Consider the following 24002-nt stretch of genomic DNA (forward strand, 5'->3'; position numbering starts at 1 on the left):
CAGGGTCTCGGTTTAATGACGAAGCTGTGAGACACCCAGGATTTCTGTGGAAAAATCCTGTGTTCCTTTCCTACGGTTGTATTTTGAAACAAAAGATCTATTTTGTAGTATTTTAAGAGCTACCAGAGTTTGGGGTGGGGGTGGAAAATGTACTGATTATCCATACTAAAAATGCAGCACAGAAGGGAGGGGAAAAATGGAAAGGTTTTAAGAATTATGAAATGCTGTATGTAAGATTCTCAGTCATCTGAAACAAGATATTGATTTTATGCATTATAACAACCTACTTTCTTATTTCTCCCTCTCCTCCCCACCCCAAGATAACAGATAGAACAGGTGGATGCAGGGCAAGCAGGTGTCATAGTTCTAACAGAAGTTCTGAACAGGAGAGAAGGAAATGAAGATTTGTTACACAGATCTTTTAGTCAGAAACTTGTTGGTGTTTATGTGAAACGTACAGCTGTTATATAACCTCATCTATTCAATAGATTCAGACACAGAGCTAATACTTGGAGAGCTGGACCCATTTCACAATAGGTAAGCTATAGGCTACTTTCATAGTTGGACTCTATTTATGGTACTATTCTTTACCTTTCTAAACCAATAGTCACATATATGCCAAAGCAACCCATACGTATCCCCATAAAAGATCCAAGTTAAGAACATCCGAGACAGTGTTGGCGATGGCAATATGTCTAGACACAGACAGATGAAATCTCATGTTAGTGGGGCAAGCCTGAAAACATCTGTTTGTATTTTCCAGACATGGTATGAAAATGGAGCAATGTGTCTAAGTGACAGACTATGCCTGATGATGGTAAAAACGGGTCAATCCCAATTTCGCCTCTGTAGAGCATTACAGGAGAGGTGTGAAACTAATGTACAGGAAGAAGGCAGAGGAGCCTGTAATTAAAACATACAATAGGATGAAGATTTTGTAACTTCCCTTGCATTGCCCCCAATTATGAAGGGCTTTTTTCAAAATTGGTTTTTGCTTAAACTAAATACAAGGGAAGTTCTCTTAACAGACCCACTGGATTAACTGAAACTCTTTGTGAAAATACTGTTGGAAAAGGCAGACTCACATGTGTAGTCCTTCGACCCCTGGTCAGCTGTTTAAGAATGGGCCTTGGGACTGGAATACTTCCTTATCAAGAAATAAAGGAAGTCCTCATAGTCTGTGTTGGACTTGTCAGCTTGTGTGGGAATACCTTTCCCTGTCTCAGGCTCGATGTGTGCTCTTCTTCATTTTGCTTAAGCATGTGTGTCATATGGCACCTGGCCAGCTCCCCTAACTCTATCTGCTCCCTTCAGCAGAACAACAGGGTCCTTGTGCTGCAGCATAAGAGGGGTGTGTATAGGCCAACTGCCCCCTATCGCCTCAAGCACAGCTACCCAGACAAGCCCAGCCAACACCTGTCAACTCCAACCCACCCCTTAAATGCATGAGAAATAATACGTAATAATTTTAAGCCACTGAATCTTGCAGTGGTTTGTTATGCAAAAAAAGCTAACTGATGCAAAGTCCTCTTACACGTCACTGTGTTCTGTGGTCGATATCACTCTATTGAGAGACTGTAACATATTTGATATATACCATGTATGAATTTCACTCTCATATAATTTTCAAATTTTGCTCTTATGTAATTTTTATATAAATTAAACTTCATGTTTATATTCAGTCATTTCTTATCACTTTACCCAGTTTAGATAAATGCAAATGATATGAAATACTGATAACATCATGTTTAATATGCCACCACTCTATTTTCTAGGCAGGCGATAAGTACTGTAGAACTATCATTAGCTATTATTGTCATCAAAGTTTCAATATATTAATGTAACTGCATGTTTTCATCATTTGATTCTTCATCTTTTTGTGGTCAATAGCGACTACATTATTTGTGAACTAATCAAATTTGATTATTCTCATTTCTATATTTGATGAAGCCTAAAAGACAATATGAACTAGTAAACTGTTATTTGCAAAATATCCTAGACACACTGAAATAGGTTAAAAAAAAAAGTGACTTTCAGTGAAAAGAACCTTTTGTTTCCTTAAGAAAGCTGAAACTATTTCCTTCTACATGTAATGAATACAATAAGGATGTACCCTTTGATAATCTGGGGATGTAGAGGAAGGGAAATGATACATAAGATACAGTGTTACTCATCAATGGAAAGTATTTAATACATATGTGTATATATACACGCAAAGTATGGATGAATGGGTGGATAGAAGGGGAGAGAAGGAGGTTAAGGACTGTTACTCTCACCCCAACAACCAAAACAAGCCTGATAAATTATGAAATCATAGTTTTTAGAAACCCATCAGAGAGGTGGGGATGCAAAGAGAACTAACTGAACTAAATTCCAGAAGTGAATGAAACCTTCATAGGAAAGGAGAAACCAATGGCCAGTGGATGTTCTTACTTGGAGCATGTCAGAAAGAAGATGAAGAATTGTCTATAAATGCAGATATGGAGCAATCATCCTAACTTGTAATAGCTGCATGTAGGCTGAGTGATGGATCAGAATGCTGATAGGCCCCCCCTATAAAGCAAGGCTCTGCCTGTCTGCCAACCTTTTCCCATGGGTCTTCAACAAGGGCTGGGGGTAGTATACTGAATATACATGGTGGAACTAGAGAGAGAAGGGAAATTCATCTAAGGTGCTCTGGGATTTCAGCTTCTGGAGGCTAGAGGTGATCAGGACAGCTGAGAGAAAACTCTGCAAGGAATTCTTGGCCTTCACAGAGTGTAAGGCAGCCTTCCTCTGTAGGCTTGGGTCAAGCAGCATGGGGAAAACAGGTCTCCCAAGGCATAGAAAGCCAGGGGCAGTACTGAGAACAAAGAGAACGTCCCAGGGGCCCAAAGACTTGGCATCTAGACTATAAAGGAGAGAGTGATCTCTTACAGTTTGGAAAGCCATGTGTCTATGAATCTGCTAAATCTTGCCAGTGGTCAGAGCTCAAGCCCTGTTGAAGGGAAAGATCTGAGCTTGCCCTCAAGGATTAGTAACAAACTGAACCACACGGAAGCCTCAAGCTTCAAAGCCCTGCCCCAGCCCAACCACGAATGACTGGGTCCCGGCCTCCTCCACTGGTCTAAAAGAAGGGGTATGCTCTTTTTGGCGGTGAATGTTATTTACTTAAGTTTCCTTAAGGCTTTACTGTTCTTTACATGCAATATGTGATATGTAATCAAAAAATTAAAGACACACAAAGAAGTAAGAAAGTCAGTCATGGTTCAATAAAAGACGCAGATACGACTCAGATGGACGATTATTTGTTATATAATTGATGAACATCCTGTTACTGGCAGCATTTCCTTCACAGGGATACATTAATAAACAGGTAAATAATCCTAGCACTCAATGAGAGGTGCAGAAAACTTTTAAAACATTTTTTGTTCTAAAAATATAAAAAACTCTTAGTATTTACTCCATTCCAGATCCTGACTTAGATACTGAAGCTGCAGAACAATGTATAGCTAGCTCCTCTTTTCATGAAACTTACAGTCTCCTGGGAAAGACAGACCTATAAATAAATATAAACCAACCTAATCAGTGCTATAATAGAAGCATGAGAAGAATGTTACAGAAAGCGTGGAAGCTGAAGTTAGAAGAGTCAGGGAAAGCTTCAAAGAGAGAGACATCTGAACTCAAGTTCTTCCGAATGAGTGGGATGCGTTCACAGATGAGATGAGACAGGATAAGGAAGGATATGAAAGAAGGGAAGTATGGTATTGTTTCAGGATCCCACCAGAAGTCCTGTGGTTTTAAACAGCACAGGGCTGAGGGACTATGTTGGGAGAAAGGGAGGGAGGCAGGAAAGAGATGTGATTGGACAAGACAGCTGGAGCCAGAATGAAAAAGCCTTTAATACCACATCAAAGACTATGGAAAGCTTTTAAGCAGGGAAATAATGAAATCAAATTTACATTTGCGACAAATATTTCTGGGACCTGTAACACTACATTATTATTGTTTATAAATTAGCCTCTACCTGACTATGAGCACTTGAAGGGTGAGAAAAGATGACAGGAATTGATCAATGACAAAAGGAAATAAGATTTGAGAGATGACATTAAGAAAATTCCCTGAGCTTTATCCTGAAATTGTGATCTTTATTACTAAAATTAATACACAATACTTTTTTTGCATTTATCAATCATGAAGTTTATTAATACGGCAATCCTGGTTCAACTTATTTTCCCATATGGACATAAGTCAAAGTTGACTTTTGTAATTCCAAAGTAGACGATGTTTTAAAAAACAATGCATAATTTCATGAAGAATTAGATAACTCAGAAAAATAAGTGTAGAATTACGGATCTGTTAGACTATAAGGTTTGCTGAAAAATAGTGGTTTAAGCAAAAATGAGGCTTATTGACTCACTCAAGTCTAAGGACTGGCAGTTCGGGACAGGTTAGTGGCTCAATAATGCCATCAGGCACTCAGCTTGTTTCTCCATTTCCCCTGCACCATACTCACATACATATTTTGATCGAGCTCAGACTCGTAAGTAAATGGGTTTACAAATCATTGATACTCTCAAGAAGGCTGCTGCGCTTCCATGTGTTGTATTCACATTAGGAGCAGAAAACAAGGCAAGAGCAAAGTGACAAAGGACACAGGGCTAAAGGAACAAGTTAGCTGAGTGTGCCCATTTTAAAAAAAGTTTTCCTGGGAGTACTGCCAAGTGAATTCCACTTGCGTTTCACAGGCCAGAACTAGGTCACGTGACTGTCTCTAGCTATTTGGGGGTGTAGGAAGGTGCTTCTGTTTAGTTGGGTTCACTGCCATCCTGACCAAAATTCTGCTTAAAAGAAGGAGAGAACCATGGATTTGGGAGGTGATGCGCCGTGTTTGCCACAGAAAGTAACATAAAATCTTGCCCAGCTTTTCTGTTAGGTTGCAACCCAACTGCTAAGTAAGAGACACATGCTGAACACCCTGCATGCCTATGAGGGAGACAGATATTTTTCTCTTTTGTAGGCAGTTCATGTATGCTATTAATGTGGGCTACTCGAAAGGATGTTCCCAGAATAATATAATTTGAAGGATAAACTTAAAACACAGATAGCAATTTTGGCAGTTAACCTAAATTCATCACATACAAAAGGCTGCTAGAAGTCACTACAACGGTTGGCAATTTTATCTACTCTGTATGTCAATACTAGTAAAAGTCCGCCCACTTGTTACAAGTCCAAGCAGCAGAAGCACAAACACCTGCACATGTTCAATATTCTAGATGCTTACCAGGAATGGTGGGACAAGCCAGCTGCTACTTTCCTTCCTGCCCAAATATTTTCTAAATATTAAGCTATTTTTGTTATTGCAAAGAGGTAACAAAATTCACAGAATTATGCTTTTAACAATTGGCTACTACATTTACGACAGATGGCTACATTTACAATTATTAACAGTCTTGCTACTGTTTGAATATAAAAACCAAAAAAGCTACATAAATTACATGCTCAGTTGCCTTATTTCTAATTTAACTTAAGGGAACAGGAATTAATTTATTTTAAATATTTGCCAACAGGATGAATTCAATGACGTATGGAAGGATAATACTGAATTCACTGTCTTCTACTTCTTGCCACTAAACAATGTATCAGCTCGCTTTTCTACTGAAATTGCATAAAATAGATAGGACAGCTAATTTAAACAGTTGTTTGCACATTCAATATTTATAACCCGAATCTTGCATGACTGACTGGAAGCAGTGAGTTAGAAGGTTTAGCTCAGCTGCTGCCTGGAGTGATGGATGGCCTCGAAGAATTTCTTGTTCACTGACCAGATCAATCACATAACAGAATAAAAAAATAAGATCAGCCTTAAACTAGATTCCCAACATTTCCATCTGTATGCAAAACTGTTGCAGGAAGAAATGTATCATAAAACATAATGTGAAGCTACTTAAAAATAATAAAAATCCACCAAAGATGCTGTAGAATACAAATAAAAAAGATAGGGTGACAGAATGATATTCTATGTTTTAACTGAATATTAACCAAGACTTTACTATACCTATAACCCAAAAGTGCTGTCAATTTATAGTGATATTTTGATCGAGCTCAGACTCGTAAGTAAATGGGTTTACAAATCACTGAAAAGGCTGCAATTTTGGGGGCAGTATTTGCAGCTGAATTTTATTTAATTGAACTAAAAGGTGGTGTTGTGGCAATTATTATATACTGCCATTTTTAATTATTCCAATGGCCGTTCTAAAAAATGAGTCTTAAATAATTAGTGAACAAACATCTGACGTTTCAAATTACAGTAATCCATTCATTAATGGTTAACTGCAAAACATTTGCATTAATGAGGGAGGGCAGTAGTATTCCCTGTAGGCCATGGTTAGCGAGGCCCTCCTTAATGTGTCTGTGGATTTGACTGGTTTGAGCGAGTCCGTTGTGAGAAGGTCTTTCCAGCTCCTCATTTGGTGAGGTCAGGTTGGTAGCTTGAAAGCAGCCACAGTGGGAGGGTTACATCACAGAAATTAGCAAATGTTAAACATCTGGGCTCCTTCCTAACCCAACCAACCCCCGCCCCGGTAATCTGTGTGGTTACAGAGCGCACTGGTAAACATGAACCAGCACATGGCAGTGTGAGCTGTTCCTAGGGTCAGGGTCAGGGGTGGGCTAGGAGGCTGAGGGGACCCAGAGCTCAAGAGCATAAGGTTGAGGTCTTGTGGAACAGGCGCAGGAACGGGCAGGCTCGGACCCTGGATAATCCTGAAGGTGCCCTGGGGGTCTAAGGATGTCTGCAGGTAGCAACCAGGAGGACAGCAATGGCATCTGCCACTGCTTCTGTGACCCTAGGGCATTCAGCTTCTCTTCTTGAGCAAGTTTACCCCTCCTGGGAGTAGAAGGGAGAGGACGGAGAACAGGCAGAGAATTACAAGAAACGAGAAGGAGAAGGAAGGAGGAAAAAGAAAATGAGAGACAACGAAAAAGAAAAAAGAAGTAGAGGGCAAAGGGCAAGAAGAAAAAAGAGGACAGGAAGGAGAAGGCAAAGAGAAGAAAAAGAAGAGAAAGAGGAAGAAGGATGAAGGAGAGAAGAGAATGAAGAAACAAGATGGAAGGAAAGAGAGAAAAGCAGTAAGAGGAGGGGATGGGAGGGAGTCGTAGGAAGAGCAGGGAGGTGGAGAAGGAACAGGGGGCTTTCAGACTTCTGGGCACGGGCAGAAGAATGTCCGGAAATGCTGGATAGACGGTGGGCCCTTGGGTCCAAACTGAAGAGACGGAGGCTTTACAGCTGAACACAGTGACCCTTCTACCACTCAGGTGTCTTTTCCTCTTTAGAGGTTGGAGCTTAGAGTTCTCTTTTGAGACAATGGGTGAGGAAAACCTGGCCATGCTTCGATAGGGAACCGAGGCCAGGAAGAAGACAGAGTCCAGGTTCTGGCCGCCTCGTGGGTTTCCAGGAATCCCCAAGGGCAGTGGTTTTCAAAGATCAAGTGCATTAGCATCACCTGGAGGACTTGTTCAAACTCAGGTTGCTGGTTTCTCTCTCAGTACTTCAGGAGTGGTGCCCAAGAATCTGCAGTTCAAATTCCTAGGCTGCTGGTATAAAACACTGACTTCGTAAAATAAAACATATCCTGGACATGATGAGGACCCAAACTTAAGACCTTATTAGTGAGCATCTGAGCAAGAATTCAAATGAGAGAAATACAGGCTCATAAGGAGGGGCAGGAGTCCTGAGATGGGAAGAAAGGCGTCACGAATCAATTCTTCCTGCTTACAATTAATGCCCTCGGCTGGCTGTGGCATTCATAAATGTTTCTCAAGGAGCCAACTCTGGAGTCTGACTCCTTGAAATCTCCATACCTTCAGGGCTAGGTCTTCTGAAATCATTTTTATACCAATGAGCGCTACTGAACTGAACAGGAGCGACTGCCTGACCCAAACTGACACAATCATATTCTCTCTCTAGGTATTTTGAAATTGCCTGGGAGGACTGGAAATGAAGCAGAAACACAGAATAGCTGAGATGGAGGAGAGAGAGAGAGTACTTAAGGCTTTGTAATGCTGGCTTCCATGCCCAGCTGCATTGCAGTCCTTGGGCTTCATGCGACGCTCCAACATACTTGTGTTTGATGCCCCTACTGCGTTTTCATTCACTCAAGCTGGTTCGGTTAACTGAAAGGAGTCAAATGAATCTAGCCTCTCTTCACAACTGTAACAACTTCACTACTGCAAATGAATTCACGGGCCCTTTAACACATTGGACAGATATTGCCGATTCTGGTATTCTACCCCTCCTTGGTAGCCTGCTGTAGGCTGTGATCACCAAGATGGGGAGGAAACAAACATTTATGCCCATTTCTTTTGCTGGGTGTTGAAGAAGTTTTATGCACACACCCTTCTTGCCATTTTTTTAAATATCAGGTAAAACAGCTATGACTATTTATTTGTTATTAGGAATATCAGTTAGGACTCTATGTCAAAAGTTAACAGAAAACCCAATTCAAGCTAGCTCACTTAATGAATGAAATTTATTAGCTCACATAGGGCAGGTTTCAGGGTTGACAGCTCAAAACGGTCATCAATGACCCAATTTCTTTCTTGTTTCTCCCCTTTGCCACCTTGGTCAGCTTTATCCTCATGGTCACAGGACAGGTGCCAGATGCAAATGGTACTACTAGTCCAGCAACAGAACAAGAGCCTGCATTCACTCTGATTGGGCTGGAGTAGGTCAGAGTCCCACTCCTAAAAGAATAAATGTGGCTAAGTGGATAGAACATCCTAACTGACCTATCAGTCAAAACCCACACCAGTGGCTATGTTGTCATCAGTTTTACTAGAAGTAGATAGGCTGCCATTATGTAGGGGGATATACCTAAACAAAACTCAGAAAATTTTAGTAAGAGAAAAATGTGGCAAAGTATGCTAGGCAGAGAGCTAACAAATTTCTACCACACTTGTTTCTCATATGTGTAATTGGAAAGTAACTTTAAAAATGCACTTTACTGGGGCACTTGGTTGGCTCAGACAAAATGTCTGTCTTTGGCTCAGGTCATCCCAGGGATGTGGGACTGAGCCCGGAGTTGGGCTCCTTGCTCAGCGGGGAGCCTGCTTTTCCCTCTCCCTCTGCCTGCCACTCCCCTGCTTGTGCTTGCGCTCTCTCTCTCTCTCTAATAAATAAACAAAATCTTTGAAAATAAAATAAATTTATTTTAAAAATGCATTTTATTTTGCAGCCATTATAGTAATAATTGGTTCAGGCAAGAATCATCATGCTAAACTAGTAAAGGAAAGCTCGAGGGGGACTAAGGTATTTACAAACTATCAGGGTATGTTCCCAAAATGACTTACTATTTAAAGATAAAAACTGTAACTCTACCATGGGGAAACCTGGCAGGCACCACTTCAACCAAGTGATCAAAGTGAACACCACCTATGATGGAACAAACTGACATCATATGCCTCTTGATAAAATTCACTGAGAATGATACAATATCTCTTTCATAGTATTTCATTTCTAAAGCCAAAAATGTATAACCTGAGTTTAATAAGGAAAACATCAGACAAACTCAAGGAAAGGGCATTCTACAAAATAACTAGGCTGTACTTTTCAAAAATGTCATTGATGTGAAAGACACAGAAAGGCTGAGGAACCATTCCAAATTAATGGAGACTGAAGACAAATGCAAACTAAATGCAATGTGTAATCCTAGACTAAAAACACAACTGCTATAAAGGACAGTAGGTCTATACCACGGATAATAATATTGCATCAGTGCTGAAAACACCCCGATTTTGAAAACTGTACTATGGTATGTCAGTGAATGTCTTTGCTCTTAGTAGGCACATACCAAAGTATTTACTGAAGGAGTATGAGGTCTGCAATTGACTCCCAAATAGTTTGGAGAAAAATGTGTATGTGTACACACACACACACACACACACACACACACACACAGACAGTAAAAGCAAATGTGGCAAAATATTAGTAACTGGCGAATCTGGGTAAAAGGTATATGGTAGTTCTTTATACTATTTTTTCAACTTAAGGCTTTAAGTTTGAAACTGTTTCAAAATAAAAAGTTTAAAATATTTAAAAATTATTTTGGACTGCATGTCCCTACAGTTTTTCTCAAAGCATGAGGTATTGCTGTTTTGCACTGGATACCACTTAAGTTTCGTAAAGGCAAAAGAGCTGACAATAAATCATAGTTTTCTTTTAACTTATTAGAAACTCAGCTGGTAAAGGATGGTATGTCTTGGCCAAAGCCTGTTGTTTCCTTTTCTTCTGGGCACACAGCCAGACTATATCCCAGCCTCCAATGCTGTTATGGGGGTATTTGAGTTCTGGCTGGAGGAATGTGACCTCAGATATCCTCCCATGTGACTTTCTAGTCTCTCTTTCTGTACCTGCTGTCCAGACACAAAAGACCCAATAGAGGACTGTAAGGGCCTAGATGGAAGATGGAAGGAGTGTAGGTCTCTAAATGCTGTGGGAGGTCAGAGCCCTGACCCTTGGCCTGAATTGCGGCAAGAACAGAAAACCACCTTTACAGTGTTAAGCTACAGAGATTGGATTATCTGTTATAATAGCCTGACTAGTCAATAACCTGACTAGTAAAGTTACCTGATTTATAAACCAGATTAATACAAAGGGGACACTTCAGGAAAATGCACTGAGGATGCATGTGTTTGCTTTCAGAATATACTTTAGAATAACAGTTCTCAAAGTGTGGTTAAGGGACTCTTGGTTCTCAAAGGGCAGTTTGGGGACCCTTGAAAGTCTCCAAGACATTTTCAGGGGCTCTGTGATGTCAAAACTATTTTCAGAACAATACTAAGATGTTCTTTGTCCTTTTCCCTCCTTCTCTTACAATTACACACTGGAGTTTGCCAGAAGTGACATGATGTATTATACCAAAAGAGACTGAATACAGAAGATATGAGAATACTCCTGTCTTCTAGTCAGCCAAACATTAAAGAGATTTACCAAAATGCAAAACAATGTCACTCTTTGCTAATTTTTTTTTGCTTTAGAAAATATAGATATTTTATGTTAGTTATTCAGTTATTTATGCTAACATGTAATGGGGTTACTATTTTTAAATAATAACTATCTTTCAAATTTACTTTTAATTTCTAATATGGTAAATACTGAAAATGTAACTCTTTGGGGTCTTCAATAATTTTTAAGTGTGTGAAGGGGTCCTGAGACCAAAAAGTTTAAGAAGCACTGTTTCACAAGTGTAAGTCTACTCTACTGTTTCATAACCAGTATATCTAAGAGTCACATCATTCTAAACAAAATAAACCCATATTGTTAAAATATAAGAGATGGGATAGTCAGGACCCTCAGCTGACCCCTAGTAACCAAAAAGCATAGTGTCTAGGACACGGTAGGTGCTAAATATACAATTGTTAAATTAATACACTGTAAAATGGTGAGCATATCCATATTTAAGAGTGTTGTGATAATTGAATGAGACAACATGTGTATGTGTTTGTGCATATTATCATTGTTCACAATTATTCACTATCACTCTTTTTATGTAAGATGTTTCCATGTCTCCCCCAACTGACTTCATGCTTGGCTGTATGACCTGAGTCGGCCAATGGGATGTAAGCAGAAGTAACATGTGTCACACATATTTGAGAAGAAGCTTTGAATTGTGTGGTTCTGCCCAGACTCTTGCTCTTCTGCCCTTGCCTCATGTAGAGCATGTCCCAGATAGGGGCTGTCTGTTGAGTGCAGGTTCTAGAGAAGACACAGAACAGATACACAGTTGACCCTCCTCTGCAGCTCTCAGGTAATGTGTGACAGAAATATGTAAAACTGTTCTAAGCCATCTTAGCAAATCTGGCAAATACAGTATGAAACAAGCCTAACATCCTGTAGATGCTCAGTAAACCTAACCATTCTAATCAGTGCTATTCAGCTAAAGCAGCACTAAAGAACTGCTGCTTCGTCCTTGAGTGACTGCACAAAGCAGAGCCTACCCTGAGGAACTAAGGTAGTTTATATAGCACCATTGACAAAACCTCAGGATTCCAGGTAAATGAAGGACATGACATAGGACAGGAGTGGCCTCAGAGTAGTTTTCACTGTAATAAAAAATGCTGGCTACCATGTACCCCTAAATACCACCCACTGGAGGGGCTCAGGAATATCCGTAGAGGTCACTAGCAGGTGACTGAGAAAGAAAGAGGTTCTAAGATGACTGAAAAACGCCCAGACTCAAAGGAGAGTCCAGTGGGTCCATCAGCCCATCTGCCTGACCTGCCCATACCCTCTTCTCGGGGAATCTGCTCCAGCTTAGAGCCTCTGAGGCTAAAACCAAAGACGAAGCAGCTGGCTGAAAGCCAATGACTGGCCTGGTTATAATCCTGATTATTCTTTCAGATCTTCGCACTAGAAAATATACCGACTGAATGTGGTCAGACAGCGATGGGCATGGGAGTTGTAGGGGCATTGAGGGAGGTACTGGCAGCCACATTTGCCCACGCGCATAATAACAAGCCATCAGAGAAAGCTGGTCTGCAGGATGACACAGAACACAGCAGACTTACAGGACAAGAGACGAGAGAGTAGCTGCCAGAGAGAGAGAAATTACCGACAACTTTCGCCTCCAAGGAGACCCATATCAACTTGTGCAGTTGGGTTCCATAAGATCTCCCCATGTTCTTCTAACACTTCTTTTACTCGACATAATTTTAATAGAGCAATGTCCCTAACAACCAAGTGACCCTTAAAAGAAGTAGGTTTTTTTAGCCTCGCTAATCCTGACCCAAACACAGAATTGAACTGATTTCTGGTGGGTTTTAGAGGACAGGGGTTGGGGAGGAATAGAAACCTGGATTACAGTAACAGAATTAACTTTCTACAACTGAGAATCCAAAGTACTTGCAGGAATAACTTCGCTCTCAGAGTGTCAGAAACCGTGATTATAAAATAATAATATATCTTTACCTTTTTCCAACGCAAGCACTAAAAGGCAGCAAAGATGTCAAGCAAAGATGCTAGAGAGTCAGGAGTTCTGGATTCAGTATTGACTTTGCCTCTAAGAAACTCTGTGTCTTGAAAAATGCCACATCCCCTTTCTGAGTCTCAAGGTTTTCTTCTATAAAAAATAGGGGTTGGATAAGATTTGTAGATTCCCTACAATAACAGAGAATTGAACTTCTAAAACGTTTTAAAAGTTTATGTTAACACATCAATTTCTAAAATATAGTGAATTTGTGTATTTTATTATAAATCACTATTTATGGTATAGTAATAATCACATATGGTTTTACATAATGTATTTTCCAAGTTACAAATCAGTGGCATTTAGCCCTAGAAGAAAGGGGGCGGTAGTACCTATGTATAGGAAACAGAACAGCTGTTCCTATTTACTGCTAACAAACGTAACCAACCTCCAACTATACTGAGGATTTCATACCACTGTCATTGTTTCGGTTTATTATAATAGCTTTTTAAGTATGAAAGATATAACATGTAAGATCACTAAAGTGTTCCAATAAAAAAGGGCAGACTACTTGGTTTTAATTAAAGTTCTCTGAAAAAAAAATGAAGTTTAAAAAAAATAAAGTTCTCTGGGTGTTCTGTTAGGGGCTTATAATCAGAGTTTTCAATGAAGAGCCAAGTGTGATGCTCCTTAGCTTTAATCGGCCTTAAGAACATTTATCTGCATTTACTCTTACCCACAGAACCGTTTTGAAAAAACTCAATAGAATTTATTTCTCCTTACCTAAGTTCTTCTGCCTTTTCTCATTCTTTGAAATAGTTACTATCCTGCCAGTAGAGGTGTAGCTAAGAGAAATGTAGTTTATACTTGGCAGGGCAAATAAAAGGTTAAATTATGGCTCGGTTAGTAGATTTCCGGGAAATAAGTGTTGAGAAGAGGAAAGCTGGATACTGTTCACTGGCTTCTTACTCTAATTCTCGTTTCTTTTCCTATCTTTTCCTAATCCAAGAACCACCCTGACAGTACCTCAACACATTTCAGTATAATACGATATAACAAGCATTATCGAGGACCCACCATGCACACAGAATTCTTCGAAGTGCTGTGGTGATCAATGATGAATAAGTTGTCCCTACCCTCAAAGGAATCATATACACAAGTACAAGAACACTCTGAATGGAGAGACCAACTGCAACCGGAGAACAGGGGGAGGATGCATGGAGGATACATATTTGGGTTTGACCTTAAAGAGCTATTCGGGTTTCAAAAGGTGAAGAGACAGGATCAGGTTGGATGACAACTTAAGCCAGAGGCATAAGAGCATGTGGGGTGTTCAGCAACCAGAGTGTCAATGGTAAGGGGAAGGAGGTGTCTAAGGTCAGATCCAGAAAGGCCAAGAGTGCCCAGTGATGACCAACTCTGTAGGGCTTGGGCTGTGGCAAATCTGATGGCTTCATGGATCTAGGATGTCTAAGATCAAGATTAAAAACTTAAAGTTTAAATATTGATCATCTAAAAAGTAACAGTAAATGTTAAGACTTACATGTAGTTGAAATTTGCAACATCAGCTTTATTTGGCTATGTATTACTACTCAGTTTTATTTTTTAATTTTTTTTTTACCATTTATCAAGTGTTTATTGTGGCAAGGCACTGTCCTAAGCACTTTATATGTATTTCTTGGTTATTCTTTTTTTTTTTTTAAATGATTTTTTATTACATTATGTTAGTTACCATACAGTACATCCCCAGATTCTGATGTAAAGTTCGATGCTCCATTAGTTGCGATTACTACTCAGTTTTAAAGAGAAGGTCAAACTGTATTGGTGGATATCAACCTTTTGAGGGAGAAACAGCATCCTCTGTTCACATAAAACATAGAAATATTATCATTCCAAAATATATATAAAACTGAAAAAAAAGGGAGAACAGACTGTTCTGTTTGAAGCAACAGAAGTGACTGACAACTGTATAAAAATCAGGGCATTAGACAATTTTAAGTGTTCTTTCCAGGTACCTCCCAAACTTTATTTCTTTTTTTTAAAAGATTTTATTTATTTATTTGACAGAGAGAGGGACGGCCAGCGAGAGAGGGAACACAAGCAGGGGGAGTGGGAGAGGACGAAGCAGGCTCCCAGCAGAGCATGGAGCCTGATGCGAGGCTCAATGCCAGAACCCTGGGATCACACCCTGAGCCAAAGGCTGAAGCTTAACAACTGAGCCACCCAGGCGCCCCCTAAACTTCATCTTTATGAATGGAAATTCTAAATGGAAGTATCACCATCTCACCAATTTTAAAGCACCCATATCTTCCTTCACTTCTTTCCCCAAAAGAAGTACAACACACCAGAAACTGAGACCATTCAAAGAAGTTTAACAATGCAAGGAATCTGAAATTGCTGAGAGAAGGAAATGAACATTTACCAAGTGTGTGCTATGTGCCAGGTACTATGTTAGACCTCTGTGAACAACTCAAAGTCCAATGAAGTCTGCGGCTGCCTACTGTAATAGCTGGGGAATGTCTTTTCACATGGGACTTAGAAATTCAAAGTTCGATGAAAGCTTCATTGGGATCCAAATGCATTAGCCCCTGAAGATCACATGGTCTAGTTAGGGTACAGAATTGGTGTAGCGATACATAAATAACAGGACCATTATATGAGAAATGCCATAACAGACTTATGTGTAAGCGCTGTTGTAAGATATGTTTGTGATTTACTAAATATATTTCATTCCACTGAAGTTATTTCTGTGAGTCCAAATAAAGACTCTAAAATACTTGTACATTCAAGTGAGAAACTCTACAATTTAGGGGAAAAAAATACTACAAAATTCAGGAATGCTAGATACCAGCCCTCCCCACCGGGGGGTGCTCCTTGTAATTATTACTGGATGACTTAATCAAAGCCAAATGAGTTCATAAAGTTTCATGACATATTTTAATTGCTAACAAGGACTTTTTCTTCCATATTAGTAAGTTCTAGAATGCTCCATTAATAAAAATTCTTAAATGATTATGAATTGTATAATGGGGACTCTGTAAGTCCCATAACATACATATTGTATTGTATTTTGTAGATGTTTAAAATTATTTTATTTTGAATAACTGAAATAATTAAGTGCCAGAATTAAAATAAAATACGGTGAGAGGGGGGCGCCTGGGTGGCTCAGTTAGTTAAGTGTCCAACTCTTGATTTTGGCTCAGGTTATGATCTCAGGGTTGTGAGATGGAGCCAACGCGCAGAGTCTGCTTGAGATTCTCTCCCTTTTCTCTGCCCTCTGCCCTTCCCCCTGCTTGTGCTCTCTCTCAAATAAATAAATCTTTTCAAAAAAATACAGTGAGAAGGAAAGAGAACCAAACCAGACGAAACATTTCTCCTGACAATAAAAAGTGAGTTATATATCAATGACGTTGAAGAAACTTCTTTCCAACACTGCCATATCAAAGAAGTAAGAGCATTTGGAAGATATGTGATTTGCTATGAGTCATCTTTAATCATCCCTGTTAGTGAAGGAGAACACGGGCAATAGTAAATAGCAAAGGCCTACATCTTATACCTTAAGCACTGGAAATCTACTTTATCTATTTTTCCCAGGGCCTGTTTATTCACAGATGAGCCTTCCTGTCTATCTGTGATTCTACACTTGGCCTGGTCACCTCTAAGTCCCTCAAACCAATGCTCTGAAGCCAGGAGTTCCTACAGTTGTCTTTTAAATAAATCTATAACCAAGAGATGGGAGTCACTTCTTTTCATGTTTATGTTGATCACTTTCTTCCAGACGGAGAACCTGCATGAGCCAGTAGTCAAAAAAAGCTTTCCCATTTCTCTAGGGACTAGCACCATGAAAACTTCACAGGGAAAAGAGACATGCCCAACTTGCCTAAAATGTTTTAGAACAGAGGCACCTGGGTGGCTCAGTTGGTTAAGCGTCTGCCTTCGACTCAGGTCTTAATCCCAGGGTCTTAGGACTGAGCCACACATGGAGCCCACTTCTCCCTCTCCCTCTCCCCCTCCACCTGCTCATTTTTCTCCCTCTCTCTCTCAAATAAATAAATAAAATCTTTTAAAAAATGTTTTAGAAGAACAATCTAAAAATTAAATATCCCAGCACTCTTATTTAGAGATGTAAAAATTACAAACTATGCAATTACCATTTGGCATTATGAACTTAATCCTTGTAATTATTCAATAAATAGGTATAAATATCACCCCTGTTGTACAAATGAGGTTGTGACACACAGAGGGCTTAGCATCTCGCCCAGGGTCTTCAAGCCAGGACATGGCAAAGCCAGTGACTCCCAAGCTGCAAGCTGACCCATCACAGGACTCTGACTTGTGCCCTAATGCTGTTTGGGGCAATAATTTAACTGCGCAGAGCTCTAACAAATGTATGACCTTTAATTATGATTGTATAGAGTAAGAACACTTCCAAATATTTGCATATGTGCGTTTTTTCTTTTGCTAGTATTGTGCTTTAGCTTTCAGAATGCATCTAGGTTATCTAAAGACTACTGTCAAGATAATTTAGGAAAGTAAATGAACCAAACTAACAACCAGAAAGAAAAGATTTCTCAAAAAACACTTATTTAATAGGTAAAGAAAACGGCATCTGATTTATATACCTACCACATGTGTTATCTAAATCTTCCACACAAAACCTATTTTAAGGCATGCAAATTTAATATATTATGAAAGGCACTATGCAAAGCATCTTAAAGTGCTCTCCTTACTAATGCATGTAACAAAATATACTGATTATGCAAGTACATTTAATTGGATATAATTAAAATAATGAGATTTAAATACTGATGATTTTAAAAAGAAAAAATAGAAGTTGGAATTAGCCATGAGATACATTCAAAATGTTAATGAAACTTGTAATGTCATGACCACTTTAGTGCTCGATACTCCTACTAGTTCAAAAAAGAGCAACACCTGGCCATTCCTGCCTGGTTCTAAACACATAGTTTAGAGATGTGACATAAAATATTTTACTGGATAACAGAATACTTGGCTCTTGAATAACATCATTTTTACACATCGCTTAAGAGATACACAGCAACCACTATTTTCTTCAAAGAAAGGCATCAAAATGACCAAAAAAGATAACATAAATTTTCCACAGGAAGAGTTGTGCTTGGTTAAATAGACACAATCTCAAAAGCTCTTTGCTAATGTAAAGATACCAAATTTAGGTATTCTCTCAACTCTGGTGGCTTTAGAGTGGCTGAAGAAGATGGATGGCATGTGAAAAGAACAGGTCTGCTGCTGTGAGGCCATATTCCCTCTACTTGGTATAAAGTTTCAAAGAGGTCTACTGTCCCCAACATTACTCAAGAAGAGACAAGAGCAAAATTCAATAGAGCAGAAGGGCCTGAAACTTCTATTAAACTTCTCTTCAGACCTCTTTGTCTAGCTCACTAGCAACAATACAGAAAAGGTGATACAGGGCAAACTTTTATTAAATTACCTTGAGGTGAAAGCTTTGTTTTGTGGGATGGGTATGTTTCCATTTTGCAGGAATGGTAGAGGAAGCTGTAAGATCCACACGGACCTAAACCTCCTAAAATTTCTTAGGAAAAAACCCAACATCCCCATTAACTCTGACAATTAAAACAAAAGAAAACAAGCTCACATTAGCATTTACTGAAGAGGAAATTGAGACAGAAGTTAAGTGCCTGGCCTAAAGGCATATAAATAGGGGATACAGCAAAAGGATAAGAGAACAATTCTGGTATGAGCATCATAAATCTTAGATGGAATTCTAGGTTAAAATCATTAAATTCTAGTCAGATATAAATTCAAATTCAGAATACTGCAATGAGGACATCACAAAGGATCAGTTAAAATTTGAAAGGACTTGGGGCCCTTTCAGGGGTCTCTCTCTCTCTTTTTTTAAGAGTTTACCTTATGAGATTCCAAATGAAAGTTGTACTCCAAATAGCTAAAGGCTTAAAATATGAACCCTTCTGGCAGGAATATTTCCCAGGACCTGCAGGCTAAGCATTCCCAACCTCTCCAAAGAGCACATGATGCCCACTACCAGCTTCATAGTGCTTTCATCCCATATCCTGAAAAAGCACTGGCTGAGATCAGTGAAAATGAGAAAAATAATGTCAATTCACTAGAGGAATTAACAGTACAAAATGTCTCTCAGAATTCATCGAAATAATGACAAAATCAGGATAGAGAAAAAGGAATTAATGCAGCTCAACAATATTCAGTAAAATGAATGCAATTCCTGTCAAAAAATGTAATATTCCAAAATCATTTAGTGTGATTGGCATCATCAAATATAGCAAAATGGATTTCTATTTCAAGATGCAGTTGGTTCTTTTCCAAGAGCTCAGGTTCATGGTGTTCCTCCCGTGCACCAGATGTCTGCCCCCGGGCTCTGAAACACCTAACAACCCACACAGGGGAGCCATTGGCATCCCACTGCCATGTACGGAAGAGATCACAAAAGGAAAGAATTCTCAAAAATCTGTTGTTTATTAAATCATTTAACTTCAGGTCAAATAGTGAGAAATAGGTACACTAAAATACTTTGGAAATGAAAACTGCAACTAATGCTAAGAGATAAGAAATAAGTCAAAATAAGTTTATTTTTTTAAAAAGTAAGGGAGGGGATTTTATTTTGTGGGTTGACACCAAAAGAGAAATAAGAGAGAACTGTGTTACTTTATTGCTAATACACTGTGCATTAATACTGTAAACATTCCCTTTTCTCTACACCCAAAATGTAATGTGTTTGGATAATTGCTGGTCAGGTTATGCAGCTCTGAAGAATAAGGAACATCTCAGAACAAAAGACCTTTTCTTCCTAGAGTTCTAATGATAGCACTGTATTAACCACAGGAAGCCCCTATAAAAGACATAGAAGGCTTAGCACTTTCGTCTTATACAGGATTCAAACAAAATATCCCTACTACATCTGTGTGTATGTGTAGTTATTACAGAAAAATAATGATATTTTCAAGTATGACAGCATGGCACGGTGGTGCAGAGCACGGGTTCCACATTTAAACTGTGAGTCTGACTTCTAGCTCTATTTTTTTTTTTTAAGATTTTAGTTTTTATTATCTATTTGTCAGTGAGAGAGAGAAAGAGCAAGCACAAGCAGGGGGAGTGGCAGGCAAAGGGAGAAGCAGGCACCCTGCTGAGCAAGGAGCCTGATGTGGGACCCTGGGATCATGACCTCAGCTGAAGGCAGACGCTTAACTGACTGAGCCACTCAGGCGTCCCTGAATTCTAGCTCTAAGAGTTAGTAGGTTTATAACCTGTGGCAAATTCCTCAACCTTTCCGGACTTCAGTTTCCTTAATGGTAAAACAGAGGCAATAATTACGACTACCATGTAGGTTTGTTCTGAGGATTAATTCAGCTAAAACAAAGTGCTTGGGACAATGCCCAGTATATAGTAAGTGGTTAATAAATGTAATCCATTATTTTTAATTTTCTCATTTAATTCTTATGACACACCTGTGAAGCAGATATTATTACTCTCATCTCAAAGGTGAGGAGAATTAAGTAATTTGCCCAAAGTCACATAGAGGTAAAGTGAGACTTACACTGAATCTGTCCAGGTCCAAGATTATGCTCTTATTCTACCTAATACTTCCCATGTTACCTAAAGGTCCTGCTCTTATGTCATCATAACATTTATCAAGATATATTTAAATTGCCTTTTAACTAATTTTTCACCCTCAGAATAAACTCTTGTGAGGACAGAGACTGGGTCCTGTTCATTCATTTCAGTCCATTAGTCCCCACTGCCCACTTACCCGCATTTCCGAACTTTGCCTAACAACGCCTATAACCAAGTGTATAGGATTATAAACTGGTATAGTTGTAAAGACGGAAAAAGAGCAGGGTGCTAGAAAAGAACATAAAAGATGAAACCCATTTAGTGGGGCAAAATCCATAAAGGCCTTTCTGAAGAAGGGATAAACAAACTGAGATGGGAAGACCGAGTAGGAGTTAGCAAGGCAAAGAAATGGGAATATAAACCACTGTGTGTAGTACCCTAAGAAAAGATTTCTTCACCTGGTGTGTGAGGAAGGGAAAGCCAGGAAGACCAGAAAGGCACCAGTCTGGCTGACAAATGGTAAGCTCCCGGCAGAGAGGTACGCGATAAGATGGGAGAGGTGAGAGACCGGAACACACAGGACTATCAAGAACTGGAGAGAGTTTATCCTCGGTACAATGGGAATTCCAGTTGGTTTTTAGAAAGATTATGCTAGCGGCAATGTGGAGACTAAACTGAAAAACGACAGGAGCAGAATCTGGGAAATCCACTGGATGTTCCACAGTAGATGAGGGGCCATGTAATGGCAGTCTGGGACCAGAAGGGAAGAAGTAGGGATAGGAAAAAGCATACAGGTTCAACGTGTATTGACCTCCCACCCCTAACACGCTGTCTGACAGGAATAAGGATTCAGTAATCTGTGGCCTGATTGAATGAGTATTTCCTCAGGCAGGGCTGTTGCTGGTTCTAAGGCATCCACCAACCCACAGATGCATGACCGCCCCCTGAGCAGTACACCATCTAGTGGACATGAGAGACACAGGCAGATACTGAAGAAACGATGATTACATCGGTAATCCAACTGGAAAGATTCCACTTATGAAAACCTCTTGATGTGTAAGCGTACCTTTGTGAAACAAAATGCCTCTCCCATTCTTATGATGGAAAATTTTAGAAGCCAGATATCTTTCTCCTATATGACTTTCCAGGCTTGTTAGAGAAATGTATTATTTAAAATAGCCTAAAGCTATGCTGCTAGAAACACAGTAAAACACCAAGGGTGCTGAAAGAAAGTCCTTTCATTTAAGAAAAAAAGAAAAGCTGTAGTTAGAAAGTCTATACTCGTTATTCTATGTTCTTTCTTGTAAAAATATGGTCTCTGTCATTACTTCCTAAAATGGCAAAATATTTTGATTATCTATTAGCAACAAATTCAAATGCAGAGTTAATATATTTCCTTATAATCTGTTAAATTCACAAGGTCGGGACAGAGACTGCCTTCCTCATGTTATTTAATAATTTTGACCTTTTGTCCATGAGACATTTATTTGCTGAAACTATAAAACTAAAACCATTTGAAAAATCCAAATGCTTGTCCACGTGGATATGAGAACAAGAGAATCTATGATTATAGTGACATGAATTCAAAATCTAATAAATGATCCCATCACCCCTGAAAATGTTTTCCCAGCCTTAAGCTGGCCAAGATGTTCATTAATAATAGGGTAATGAAGGTGTAGTCAGGCTTGCTTACATCTGCTGCTCTCCTGCTGAGATGAAGTTAAACCTAACATCCCTGTCAATTTCTCAATAATTAAAGCTTTAGTTATTATTAACTTAGTTAAAACAGTATCTTGCCTAGGCTAGGGTGGTTAGCTCAAGTATTTGGGGGCACAAATAAAGCTTAATTTTGCATAGGCCAAGAATGCTCATCTGCAAGAGTCCACTCCAAGGTTAAGCCAAGCGTCCTGCACAGCTTTGATCAGAAGGCCAACTACCAGTGCCCCTGCCGCTGCTTCTGAAGAATCTCCAAGAACGGGTGGTAGAGATCAGAAGAAAAGGCACTGCACTGCATTTCTATATAAGGAACTTGATAATGAAAATAAAATACAGTTTGCCTCCTTCCATTTGCTAAGAAACCACTTTCCCCTACATTGGAAATAAAGCTTTATGTGGTATTATCTGTGCCTTTAGAATGCCTTTAGTGTCTTGAAAATGCTTTTTCCATAGAACCAAGGAAAGATACATAAGAGCATCAGATAGTGTTTTGGTGCTGTTACTGTAAGAACTGTTTTAAAGAATTATGGTAACCATGGCAGACGATAATAGAAAATCTTGGAAGTTTACTGAGGTTTAAAGCTGAATAAAATGAAGGTATACATTGTTCCACCTGTCCTTTATCATTCAAGAAAACAAGTAGACTGTATACTATTATCTAAAATTTATATTTTTCCAACATACACACAAATCACTAATAATTTAATGCACATAAACAAAGACAAATAAATAACCTCAAATTTATGTTTTTCTCATTTTATTAAGAAAGCTCTTCCTTCCTCTCCGTTTGCACCAATGCAACTAGTACAAAATTACCTTCATTAATAGGAAAACTCATTTATTCCAGCAGGGAAAATAAAAGACTAAGCTTAGGCCTTGGACAGCTATTAATTACAAAGAAAAATGAGAAAATAGCATACCTTAAATCCAATGTTTTTAAAAGTGCAAATGTATTAATGAAATCTTAAGCAATATTACATTTTATATGTGTATAAATCAACTGGTATTTTCATTCTCCTAATCATCTCAGACAATAGACAGCCCAACTGAGTTAAAGTTGTATACTCTCATTTTTGTTAAACAATCTGTTCCTAGCAAGGCTATTTAAAACAAATATATTCCAAGCCATTCATATGTCAGCCGATATTTCTAAACGAAAGTAAATAACTTTAAAATGAGGCATTTCGATCAATTTTAATCCAAATATGGTTTTCAATAGCAAGAGAGTACAAAATTACACCTCATTAGAACAAAAATCTCAAACTTTTGGATTATTTGTTTCTGCATGTTATAGGCTGTTTATTGTCAAATCCATAATCCTTTGATATTTTCTTAAACAGATGAAATTTGCCTTCTTCCCCTAGGGAAATGCCAGACTATAATGATATCTGAGAAATACGATTAAATTAGTTTAATTACTTCATGTCAACTTGATAAGTCACTGCTCTTTAATGCAAAAACTGCCACTTGTAATTAATGACTGTCCATACTGCTTCAATTGATCAAATGTCTAATACACATAAAACACTGAAAGAAGTTCTGTATATCTTACAGTAATTCAGTGGAGAAGTCTTGTCCCAGGGGTATGTAAATCTGAAGTACAAGAAACCTCTGGATCAGTCCAACTAGAATGAGAGGGGGAAAATATACATTTATATGTCCAAACCATTTATATGTGCATATAAACCAACACAATCACACACCATTAACAACCTGAAGCTTTCAGCGTTCCAGTAATATAGTAGAACTGTAACA

General features: G+C 38.9%; 1 protein-coding gene across 13 annotated transcripts in view; it reads right to left on the reverse strand.

Moving 5' to 3' along the window:
• CFAP20DC (CFAP20 domain containing) overlaps positions 1 to 24002 on the reverse strand; it is a 234689-nt gene that overhangs the window by 197285 nt on the left and 13402 nt on the right. For all 13 annotated transcript variants that reach the window (XM_019805517.2, XM_011231610.3, XM_011231588.3 and 10 more), the window contains one exon: positions 23800 to 23872. In XM_019805517.2, the coding sequence (XP_019661076.1) occupies positions 23800 to 23872 (73 nt within the window). The remainder of the gene's footprint in view (positions 1 to 23799; positions 23873 to 24002) is intronic.

This window comes from Ailuropoda melanoleuca, chromosome 4, assembly GCF_002007445.2.
Source record: "Ailuropoda melanoleuca isolate Jingjing chromosome 4, ASM200744v2, whole genome shotgun sequence".
NCBI classification, from domain to species: Eukaryota; Metazoa; Chordata; class Mammalia; order Carnivora; family Ursidae; genus Ailuropoda; species Ailuropoda melanoleuca.